The 12437-nt window shown below is 44.5% G+C and overlaps 1 protein-coding gene across 1 annotated transcript; it reads right to left on the bottom strand.

Annotated features, from left to right (window-relative positions):
- Positions 1-5489: 5489 nt before the first annotated feature.
- GJA8 (gap junction protein alpha 8) lies at positions 5490-12026 on the bottom strand. The gene is made up of 2 exons (XM_023193444.2): positions 11958-12026; positions 5490-6832 (listed from the first exon to the last, which is right to left on the bottom strand). The coding sequence occupies exon 2, from the start codon at positions 6819-6821 to the stop codon at positions 5502-5504; it is 1320 nt and encodes a 439-aa protein (XP_023049212.1). The 5' UTR covers positions 6822-6832; positions 11958-12026; the 3' UTR covers positions 5490-5501.
- Between the last annotated feature and the right edge of the window lie 411 nt (positions 12027-12437).

The following is a 12437-nucleotide window of genomic DNA, read 5'->3' as shown; positions in this document are numbered from 1 at the left end:
TATGTTGGTAGCTTGAAATTGGTGGCAGTGGGAAAATTTATACCAAGGAAATTGGCAATCACTACAAAGTTGGCCTTCTCTCCATACCCTGGAGAGAGCTGGTGGTGGAACACTTATTAACATACCACCCTCACCCACTTTACCCCACTCCCCTTGTTTTCTAGGCCCTCAACTCCAAAGGAAAAATAACTAGAAACTGAGGCAGTCTCTTCACAGTCTAGTTCAGCTGACACGGAAAAAGAAAAAACAAAGATGGTGAAAAGTCAAGTTAATTTTGTTTTATAACAGTCTAACACACAACTATTAGCTCTGACACAAGAATGTGGAAGGTTGGAGAATACAGGACCACCATCCCAATAATGCCTCTCTCTTTTGCCAGAGATTTCCACAGGCAAAATCTCTGAATGTGCTTCATAACAAACTGAGTCTTTACCACTTTGTTTTATAGGTGAAAAAATTGCAGAAAAAGGCCATGGGGCCATCTACTTTTCCCTTCAGGCAACCTTAGGAATTCTTTTAGAATCTTCTTTGTCTGCTCTGTAGAACTTCCAGAAAGCAGTGGCGCTGGAGGCTATGGGATGTCCCACTGCAACTTGGTGGCTACTGCCAGAGCTGAATACCACTTTTTCCTGGCTCTGGGAGCTGCAATGTCCAGGGCAGTGGAGAGTGAACTGTCTTTCATAAAAGTTTTTCTTTCCTCCTACTCAACCGCTGAACCGAGAATTTTGTTTCCTTTTCCTCCTCCCTTCCCCAAGTACATATTTGGTTATAATACAATAATTGCAAAAGGGGAACGTCTCCCTGCCTATTTTGCTATCACTTCTAGGTATACACCTAACTAGTTTTACAGATTGTATTTACACGCAGAAGAGTTTTTCTTCCAGTCAGGCAAACCTTTCTCATCTAAACTTTGCTAAGTTGGATTGTGCAATCATTTGCACATGATATGCATAGAGGGTGAATCATGGTCAGGGAAATGAGAGAAGAAGAGGTTGGGGGAATGGAATGGGACATGCAGTTGGGGTGGTGTTCTCATTCTTAATTAGAGCATGCCTATTGACCCTTCTCAGGAACTGGAGAGGAGCAGTGGTTTCTATCAGTCTTCTCCGAGGCCTTCCACATGGCCTGGACTGAAGAGTTCTTGCATGCAGCTTTTTCCGTATCCATGGAGGCCCTTCTGCCATGAGTCAGAGATTGTCTCAGGGGTTGACGCTTCTCCGTATGTGAGCTCTAGTAAGCCGAGTACCTTTAGCACTTCTTTTGGCAACCAATTCTTGAGTGATTAAAGACATTCTTTTTTTTTTTTTTGTACCGTAATTCTTAGGAATTCAAGACTGCCTGCTGCCCCTCCAAATTTATTTCCCTTATTTTAATTATTGGCTCACTTTTTATCAGTATCTTAGTTAACAATCTACGCAGTATTAGAAAGTGATGACTGTCACTGCTTCAGTATACATTTTACAATATGGACTTACAGATTTTGATGATGGCTTCTTTCTTTTCCATTTATTTCCAAATAAGTGAGATTTTAAAAGACCTATAACATCTTGCGAAGGAGGGGCAGAACTTATCATCCTCAATTAACATAGAGAAAACTGTCTCATAGAGCAGGTAAGTGGCATCTTGGCATATGCTGAGTCAGGAGGGGCAGTCAACACCCCTGACTTGAATGGTAGTATTCTTTGTAGGTCCCCAGGTCACACAGACCTTCAGGAATATCTGTCCAATACTGTACTGGATGCTTCCCCTGTGTGGCAGGGGACAAAGACATGGTGAAAAGCAGACAGGCTTTTTTTTTTTTTTTTTTTTTTTTTTTTTTTTTTTACAATGCCCAAAACACTAGGCCAGGATTTACACAGCCAGGCTTAAAACTTTCTCATTGAACTTTGAGTACCTCTATCCTTGGTCACAGATCTCCCCTGATAGTGGTGTTAGAACTGCTATCAAGTGCTTAGCCCTTTTCCTCTGGAAGGAGCTGTACTACTGATGTCCCGCTGTCTAATGCATCTTTTTATTGGTAGGTCCACGTGCCCAAGGGTTTTTAGCTAACAAGGGACCGACTAGGAGTAGAAATGAAATCTGGACATAATGAAGCCCATGGGGATTATAATCCTGAATAGTCATAATTATATACCTCAAAACAGATGCTGAGGGGTGCAGCTGCCTAGAGTAAGGACTACCACAGACATGCAGCTGCTTCTGAATGGAAACTGGCTGCATTTGTGTGGCAGCTTAAGATGGGACCTCTTTCTCAGAGGATGAAAGTAATTGGCAATCTGTCTCCAATCATTTCTTAAGGTCAATGAGCCTCAGGTTCCTACTAAACATATGGGGTTAAGATTCTGTTTTGAATCTCTTCTGAGAAAACTGATCTCTAGAGTGTCTATTTCATGTTGAGAAACTCACCAGCTGACTACAAGGCAGGTTGGGGGGACAGATGGAAACCATCCACCTGCCCTTCTTCCCAGTCTCACTGCTGTTGGAGGACTCTCTCAGGGAATGGCACCACTCAGCAGGCTTCATGCTTGGCAGCCAACTCAATCTTTACGACACCCCTGGACATAGGTAGGTGGCAAATGCCAGCTCTGGGTTGTAGACAGAAAGCTGAAGTACAGAGAGCTCAAGGCACAATAATGACACAGCCACTAATTGGCAGAAATAGAAAAAAAAAAAAAAAAGCAGCCCCTTGATGCCTGTGTCTGTTTCTTCCTAAATAGGCTTCTTCTTTTATTGGGAAGACTAAGAGGGAAAATGTGGGGACAGTGTGGGTACGTGCATTGAAGCAGGATGCTGCTTCATCTGAGGAAAGACACTCACACACTTATGTCTCACCTGAGATAAGGAGACCAGCAGCCCACATTTCTACAACTGGTACCAAACAGCAGTTTTACTTAGAACAGGAAATCGTTTTTCTTTTTCTTTTCTTTTTTGTATTAGGCTCTAGTTGAGATAGACACTTTATTCTGGTAATGGTCAAGCTATTCATAAGGCTCTTCCTAAAATGTGTCTTCAGTAACAAAACTATAGGAGCAATTGTGCAGCCATTAGGGTCAAGGATGCACTCTCTGGTTCTCAGGCCTTGGATTTTCTTCATTGTCTCACCATATAGGAGAAGGTCTGTGTGGAATAAGGTTGCCTGCTAGGGGTAAGATCAAGCAGTAGCCAGAAAGTCACGTGTCTCCAAGATAAGAATACCTCTTCTATTCAACATCCTTCCACTGAAGGTTTGTTACTTTGGGTTACCTAGGTCTTTCTCTTTTAAATGCAATTTTCCCTGGAGTAGTTACCAAACAAACCTCAGAATTAATTTAATTTTTAGACTATTTTGCTTTAGAATGGGTCACCAAGGAATGGACATTTTGTCAAGGGGGAGGAATAGTTTTGGAAAAGGCCTGCTCTGGAAAGGTATATCTTGAATGAATATCTTAAAAGGAAGGTGATAACCAGAGGGCAGGCAGCAAAGGGGATTGAAATACTTTGAGATGGTGCTGATTGGGGTTGGGAAGATACAACAAAGGCAGTTTTTCTAAGTGCCTCTTTTGGGCCCCTTGCTGGTCTCCTGTCTAGGTCCCTGCCATGTCAACTTGGTTTCTATACCTCCAACCCAATCTTTGGCACTGCAGTCCATGAAGCATCGTGTTGGTTTAGGTGAACCATCTTAGTTTTCTCTCCCTGCTCTGGAAATCGATTGGCTGAGGGTAAAATTGCTCCTGTTATGAAATATGTACGTGTACATGAGGATTCCCCCTGAATAGACTCTGTGTTTGAGGAGGGTGAGTTGTGGAAATATGAGGACTGGAGCCCTTCAAGATTCTTCTTGTTCTCTTTAGCCTCTGTGTCCTTTCCAGGGATGAAGCTTCGCCTGAGACTCCACTTTGGTATCCTGGCTGTGTGAGCACCCACTTTGTGAGAGGCTCCCTCTGGCACCACTCTGATGGCCCTTTTGATCTCATGCCTGAACAAGGCCTGAGAGCTGCCTCTTCCCAGGACACACCTATGAGCAGGTGTCCTCCAGCTCGAAACTGGGCTTGCTTCTAGTCCCTAATGAAAAGAGGTATAGATTTTAGGCTGAGCACTGATGATGTAAGAAGGGAGTAAAGAAAGGATCTTCTTTGCTTTTAGGGGAAAAAAAAAAACTACGATCAGGCCTCAAAGCCTTTTGATTTCAAAGAGAGAGTTTTGGTAACTTGCTCTCTTTCTCTGATGGTACCTAGGGCAGAATTCCCACCAATACAAAGCATATCATTGCTTCAGAACCCAGGGACTACAATAACCCAGAAGAATGGTCAATGAGAACTCTAGATATCTCCTGGACTGATGATTTAAACAAAACACTCCAAAGTAGTGAAATAAGGTTTGGGGGCCACTGAAACAAGTTGAGACCATAAATAATAAGACCAATTCCATACGAAAGCTGGGCTAATTAGCATAAGCTGATAATGCAAATTGGTGCCTCACAGGTTAAATGTGGCTTGCACATATTTAATTTGGCTTACATGTTGTATTTAAAATTTAGTTGCCAACATTAACAGTTTTGAAAATTTCAATTAAAATTTAGATTTCATGGGCTAGGCATGGTAGTGTACACCTGTAATCCCAGCATTATGGGAGGCTGAGGTGGGTGGATCACTTGAACCCAGGAGTTTGAGACCAGCCTAGGCAACATGGTGAAACCCCATCTCTACAAAAAATACAAAAATTAGCCAGGTGTGGTGGTGTGCACCTATAGTCCCAGCTACTTGTGAGGCTAAGGTGAGAGGATCACTTGAGCCTGGGAGGTTGAGGCTGCAGTGAGCTGAGATTGTGCCACTGCACCCCAGCCTGGGCAACAGAGAGTCTGTCTAAAAAAAAAAAAAAAAAAAACCAAAACGTTGGATTTCTGGCTTCCCTTGAAAAGTTGGAAAGACCAGGTAACACTTCACGGTACTCATTGTCTGGAAGTGAGCAGCAGCTCCCCCTGCTCTCCAACTTCCACAGCCCCATTCTCTCCCTTGCATTAGAACAGGTCTGCCTTGCAACTTAAGTCACCTGTCTGTATTCTGTAGGCTTTTGAGTGTGGATCCCTGAAATATGGTCACATGGTATTTGCTTCAGAAATGTTGGGATGATAGATTCTGGCTTAGTGAGCTTGAGACAAGACTGGTAAAAGGCTATGAGGCAACCCCAATTCTGATTTAAGGGTTTCTATGGAGAAATGGGGATGAAAGAAGAGTATCCCATAGCTGTTGGGGTTGGAGGAAGGGGTCAGTCCTATGAGACTGGGGAACTTTAGTGAGTCGATGGGTTTATCTTGGTAGCCCTTATGTTGGATGTGGGAAAGGCTGTTTCCTAGTTGCTTGGCATGCACCGCCCCGCTGCAGTGCCTGTCCTATCAGGGGCCGGGGGGAGGGCAGGAGACAGAAGATTCAGATCATGTTGGCACCTTTTCTTTTCATCTTGCCCTACGTAAGCTTGGGCGTTTTTTTTTTTTTTTTTTTTTTTTTTTTTCCTTTGGCATCACTTCATACGGTTAGATCGTCTGACCTGGCTCGGCTGCTGGCTTTGCTCAGCCTGCTTAGGGGTCTGGCATCATCTGTTGTCAGCTCCGGACAGAGTGAAGGCGTCTTCTCAGCTGGCAGCCCTTGCTTTGACACCTTCTCCGACTGCAGCTCTTCTTTTTCACCCTCCTTCCCCACTCCGGGGGTCTCTGCTTCCTCCCCCTCTGGCACAGCCAGCTTCTCCTCCTCCTCCGTGGTCAGCCTCTCTTCTTCCTGCTTCTTCTCTTCCACCTCGGGTTCGGCTCCCTCCTCTGCAGGTGGCCCCTCGCCCTCCACTTCCTGCACCCCGACCTGAGCGTAGGAAGGCAGTGTCTCTTGGTAGCCCCGGGACAAGTCCTCCAGGGGTCCTGTGCTGATCTTCTCCTCGAACTGATTGAAAGGCTTGGCAGACAGTGGGCTGGTCTCCACCATCCCAACCTCGGTCAAGGGGAAATAGTGGGAAACTATTTTCTCTTCTTCTAGGAGCTGATAGCCCTTGGCTTTCTGGATGGAGGAGACAGCAATGGAGTGGAGGGATTTCTCAGGAATCTCCCCTAGGGGCTGCTCTACGGGCCTCTTGAAAGCAGACCGGATCCCCTTCAGGCCCAGGTGGCCCAACTCCATCACATTGAGGAAGAGGGACACAGAGGCCACAGACAACATGAACAGGATGAAGATGGTCTTCTCTGTGGGCCGGGACACAAAGCAGTCCACCACATTGGGGCAGGGCCACCGGCTGCAGCGGTACAGAGGCAGGATCCGGAACCCGTACAGGAAGTAGTGGCCCACGATGAAGCCCACTTCAAAGAGGGTCTTGAAGATGATGTGGCAAATGTAGGTCCTCAGCAAGGTCCCCTCCAGCCGGAACTTCTTGGTGCCTTTGCTGCCGCTGCTCTTCTTGACGCTGCCCTGGTCCGGGCTGAGGGGCCCCCTCTCACCGCCGTTAGCTCCCGCCTGCTGGCCCAGCTCCTCTGCCTCGCGGCTTTTGCGCTTCTCCTCCATGCGGACGTAGTGCACGGCATGCCCCACGTACATCAGGGACGGGGTGGAGACGAAGATGATCTGCAGCACCCAGAGGCGGATGTGGGAGATGGGAAAGGCCTCGTCGTAGCACACGTTCTCGCAGCCAGGCTGCTGGGTGTTGCACACGAAGTCGGATTGCTCATCCCCCCACACGAACTCCGCGGCCGTGCCAAGGATGAGGATCCGGAAGATGAAAAGCACGGTGAGCCAGACTCTGCCGATGACGGTGGAGTGCTCATTCACCTCCTCCAAGATGTTCCCCAGGAAACTCCAGTCGCCCATTTCTCACCCACCTGAAGAAATGAGGGAGAAGGCAAGAGCTGAGCGGCCGCAATGCAACCCTGAGTCAGTATCTGTTTTTGCTAACGCGGGGTACCTCTCCTTTCAAAGTTGCGGGAACAGTCAATGTGCAAACAGCGTCTATCCAGTGCTTCCTCTGTGCAGACTAGGACTAGGGAACAAAGGAGGCCCCAAAGAATCTGCTTTCATTCGCTTCCTCATCTGCGAAGTGGGTTTAATAATAATAATACCTATTCTCATTCACTTCACAAATGGTCTGAAAGCATCAGTGAGGCAATATCTGTATAATTCCTTAAACTCCACCAAAAATAAGGATTCATTGTTGACCATAAATAGAAATCCTTGGTTACATGGATTTAAATCAAGACCACACACTGATCTAAGTTTCGTGAGACATAATACTGAAGAATTACCTTATACTATGGGTGTCTGGGCTCCCAACAAAATTCTTGTATATATGAAATTTTCTGTGGCCATCTTGTGTTTGACTGTGTCAGAATATATAATGATCATATATTTGAAGGGAAGTGGAAGGGGATTAACATTTATTGAATATCAACTTTGGGAAAGAACTTTGACATTATATTATTTCATTTAACTTGATTCGGCTAGACTGTAATTTCCTTGAGGGCAGGAGTCACGCCTATCTTATTTACTGCTGTGTACTCAATGCCTGACATACAGCCCAGCACACAGTGAGAACTTGATAAGTATTTGTTAACTAACTTGATTCCAACAAAAAAGAAAACTGAAGGCCAGGCACAGTGGCTCATGCCTGTAATCCTAGAACTTTGGGAAGCCGAGGCAGGAGAATCACTTGAGCCCAGAAGATCGAGACTAGCCTGGGCAACACAGTGAAACCCCATCTCTACAAAAAACTTCAAAAATTAGCTGGGCTTGGTGGTGCATTCCTGTGTTCCCAGCTACTTGGAAGGCTGAGCCAGGAGGATTGCTTGAGCCTGGGAGGTCAAGGTTGCAGTGAACCCTGAGTTGTGCCACTATACTCCATCCTGGGCAACAGAGAAAGACCCTGTCTCAAAGAAAAAAAAAAAGAAAGGAAAAGAAAAAATAAATCTGAGGCTCAGAGAGGCTAAATATATTGTCCAAGATTAGACAGCTAAATAGCAGCAGTTCTGTTCGCTTGATCACAAAGGCTGAGTTCTTCCCACTACGCCATTGAGATAAACTGCCTGCAATCAGAGCTACACAATTCTCTGACTTCTGTGCTCTTAATTTATGTTTCCTCTTCCCTAGGTTGAAATCTGGAAACCCTTATTAATAGCTTTACACATTGAGGGCAGTATATTTTTATTATTACTCTTTTAAATCCGAAGAACAGAGAGAATGCTTTGGGAAGGAATCATGTTACAGGATGAGGAAGGTCTTCTAGGACACTTTTAGTGTCCTACAGAATGAAAATGTTTCAGGGTCTGTAGTATATGGCTGTTTTAATAGAGTTTAAAATTTGCTCTATAGAAAAAATATCATTAAACATGATAGTATATAATGCCTCTAGCACAGCAATGGCTAATGGAAATGGCATTGAGCTGACAAGGAGCTGCTTGCAACTGGGTCATTTATCCAGTGCAAACCTGTAACCTATAAAGAATCATGAGCAAAACTTCCACCTCAATGGAGAACAGTTGTTCCTCCAGCTTGAACATCTCTAGAGTTGTAAAGTTTACTCATCGCTGCCATCAGACCAGGGCAAGAGCCCATGTTAGAAGATCCTGCTCTGGGCTTCTGCTGGCCATGCCCCACGCTATAGGACCAGGAACCCATGGGGCTAAAGGGATGTGCCTACTGTTTTTTAATCACAGTGATATTTGTTAAACATGAAAGCCTATTTCCAACCTGTGATTTGGAGTCTGGCCAGACAGAACCTAGTGGCAGGATACTAATTGCAGGCATCTGCAAAGTCCAGCTTGTGCTGACAGGGCAGGCACAATAGCTGTTTGCTGCTTCTTGTGGGAGAGCAGAAAGTGCTTCTCCTCTTGAGCCCTCATAAACTCCCAATCAGGCAGGGCATCCTACAGCAGCTTCTCTTCTCCTGAAAAGGTAACAGCAGCTGTGGCATCCCCAGTCATGGGTCTGGCATTGGGAAGAGTTCCTTGTAGGAATGGGTAATGGAGAGGGGGAGGGAACCAGCAGCTCAGAATCAGAACCAGCAACTCAGTCCCAGCCACATGTATCTATTTTTAACTCTTAAGACTATAGTTAAGTCTAGTACTTGCCCTGGTAAGAGCAGTAGTGGTTCCCATTGCCTTTTGGGAAATAGGTGGGAAACATCACAATCAGGTAAGCAGCCCAAGCATAAAGCTCACCGGTGGCAGAGCCAGGAAAAAGTTCATTTCTTATCAAATAATTCATTCTAAACTTTATGTTAAAACAGCAATTTCAATAACTTTACTTCTATAAGATTTGGTTAATATCTTACTATCTTATTAATATCTTACTTAATCTTAACTATCTTGCTAATACTTATCCTCATTGATACATCAGTTCATTTTTGACAGCCTTACTTGTATTGTACCATACAAGTATGTGTATTTCACTCACATACCCACATGAATGTGTGTAATGAGCACATGCTCTCAGCCCTGTATGTTAACCAATCTTGTTTCCCTCCCTTTAGTATCAAAAGATTCTGGAGGGCAGGAACCATTTTGGCCTCATCTTTTGTGAACCATCACAACACAGAACAAAGCTCTTCACAGAGTGGGAGTTCCACAGACAGCAGTGCATGGTTCTGATGGTAATCCTTCTGAAATCTGAAATTCTCAATCCCTAAATTCCTGTAATATGAGTACTAGAGACCAAGGAACTTCAGTCCTCTTGCTACAGCTAACAGCAGAAAAATTAAGAACTTGCAAAAAATGGTAAATAACAAAAAGAATAGTAAATTGATCCCCAACCAGCTGCTCTGAGACACAAAACTGCTTATTTTATATGAGATCAAAGATATAAACTGGAAGGCCAACAATTCTTGACACAAGAGTCATGATACATGTTCATGACACAAGAAGTCGCTCCTGACCACCTCATTAGTAATTTTGAAACCAAAGCCAAACAAGCCGGTGTCTTTCTATACTCTAAGCCGCCATGCTAAGATTGTATTTTTAAAAAATGTCTAGTTATAAAGTTTCGTGTGATAACTGAAGGAGAGAAACTGTAATTTAGGACACAATCTTTCCAACCCCATGATGTTGAAACAGGCCTACTGTGCTGTTAAGGAGAGACACTTTAGAGGTGTGAAGGGGAATGTCTTGGTTTCCTGACCTCTAACAGTGAAAATCTAAAGGAAGTCAGAGCAGAGAAGCAAAGCATTCTATGGGAGCAGAGAGAAATCTGAACTGAAGGAAGAATATTTCTCTTCTCTTTTTCAGAGATAATTCTCTATTTTATTTTGCTTGTGAAAATTTCGTGAACAGACCTATTACAGATAGAAAATCAATGGATGGAGTTCAAGCTTCCAACCCCAGGGTGTCCATATATGGCCAGGAACATCCCACCAGAAAATGATGGCTAGAGGTAATGATTAAAATAACACCTTATGTTTGGGTATCCTTGATCTAAGTTATATATTTTCATGTATCTTATTTCAGTCCTCATAACAAGCTGTGAACTAGGCCAGTGGTTCTCAGACTTAGATTTCACAGACTAGTATAATCACAACAAACTAGTGTGACCAACATAAGGATGCCAACTCCTTATTTTGCCAATCAAGGACATAAAAATAAGAGTTATTGTCTGGGCGTGGTGATCATGCCTGTAATCCTAGCACTATGGGAGGCTGAGGCGGGAGGATCACTTAAGGTCAGGAGTTCAAGATCAGCCTGGCCAACATGGCAAAACCCCGTCTCTACTAAAAATACAAAAATTAGCTGGGCACAGTGGTGGGCACCTGTAATCCCAGCTACTTGGGAGGCTGAGGCAGGAGAATTGCTTGAACCCGGGAGGTGGAGGCTGCAGTGAGCCGAGATCATACCACTGCACTCCAGCCTGGGCAACACAGCGAGACTCTGTCTCAAAAAAAAAAGAGTTATTAAATCACTAACTACAACTACAGTCTGTTTTCATCATCATTTCATGAAAGGGGATTTTAACACTACAAAACCAGAGAGGACATAATTTCAGAATAAAAGGCAAGCCTTTAAATTGAACACACTTAACTTGTTGAAACATTTACTACATCGTTAACTTCGTCATTGTCACATTTTGGTCACAGGCTGTATGTCATCTTGGGCTAGAACTGACAGACCCTCAGGTGGATGTTTGAGAACCAGTGAATTTGGCATTATCAATCCCCAGACAGAAAGACAGGCTGGGAGGTTAAATGAGTCTCCAAGATGGGCTTAGCCAGTGAGGGCAAAGCTAGGATGTGAGCCCTGGTCTTCCAGATCTAAGCCCATTATAGCATAGCCCTCCTCTGGTTTTGAAGAGGCAGAATAACACATATACATCCATTAATAAGTTCTCCAGAGCATTCAATGGCCACTTACCACTCCGGTTAGTAACCGAGTGGAAATGTGCCTCTCTTCTTGTTTCTAGAACAGCCACTAGCCAGCAGTTCTCATAGACAGACAACAGAACCTACTCCTAGGAAGAATTTTATGGTCCTTAGCCAGATCCATTCCTGTGCTCCATTAAATGCTCCAACATGGAAAATGCTGAGCACGAAGCCTTCGCTACCCCCACAGCATTCAATAATTATGACTATTATTCCTATTGTAGAATTGAGTGAAAAAGGCACAGAACTTTTTCATAAATATCAAATACTTGGTTTAGGTCCCTGTGGATTCCTGTAGACGTGTTGATTCATTCTGAAAAATGAAAAGAGCTTAAGAAGTCAAATTGTAGTTTGAGTTTGGACACCTCTGTTTCCCTATCCTCCCGATTATTCCAGCATTCCTCTCCCTTCCAAACCTCTGCCAGTTCTTAGGTCAACTTGAAGAGGGTTTTCAGAGTTGGAGTGTAAGCCCAGCCATCCCAGCCCAAGACTGAATCTTATTGGCAACCTTTTTCCTTTTGGAGAAGCCTATATATGGCCCTTAGATTAGGCTGAGAAAGAACAATTGGGGGAAGGTTACAAACTAATATCACTTAAGGAAAACTTGCCAATATGAGGAGTGTCCCACGGAGAAATATGTGCTGTCTTTCTCTCTTGGTGCTCAGCAGCAAAATGGCAACTTTCGTCTCTTTCCTTTGCTGCCTAAAAGCCCACCTCCCACCTCTCTACCCCGCCCCTACTGTGCTGCACGACTGAGCAGATATGACTGGATTGGCCCTGATGGGTAGGTTTTACTGTCCAGCAATATTTTAAGCTCCCAGCCAGACAGCTTTTATGAAGGGAGGGATGTTTGGGAAACAATGGGAGTGAGAGAATGGGAGAGCTGTGTTGGGCACTGAGGGGAGGAGGATGGGAAAGCTGATGTGTGAAAGCTTAGATGGGGCTTCTGTGCCTCCCAAAGTTTCTTTTAGCAGCAGACTGGGCCTGTACATCAGTAAACCTTTGGCGTCTCTCCAGAGCACTTGAGCCTAGGGGCATTTTCCCAAGGCCTGATCATCAGCTTGGAGAATCTTAATGATGTAGGGACA

This window comes from Piliocolobus tephrosceles, chromosome 1, assembly GCF_002776525.5.
Source record: "Piliocolobus tephrosceles isolate RC106 chromosome 1, ASM277652v3, whole genome shotgun sequence".
NCBI classification, from domain to species: Eukaryota; Metazoa; Chordata; class Mammalia; order Primates; family Cercopithecidae; genus Piliocolobus; species Piliocolobus tephrosceles.
Note: the sequence above shows the minus strand (reverse complement) of the source record. Positions and strands in the feature narration are given on the sequence as shown.

Excerpts from the sequence above, each read along its gene's own strand:
- GJA8 (XM_023193444.2), bottom strand. The coding sequence starts at position 6,821 with ATGGGCGACTGGAGTTTCCTGGGGAACATCTTGGAGGAGGTGAATGAG.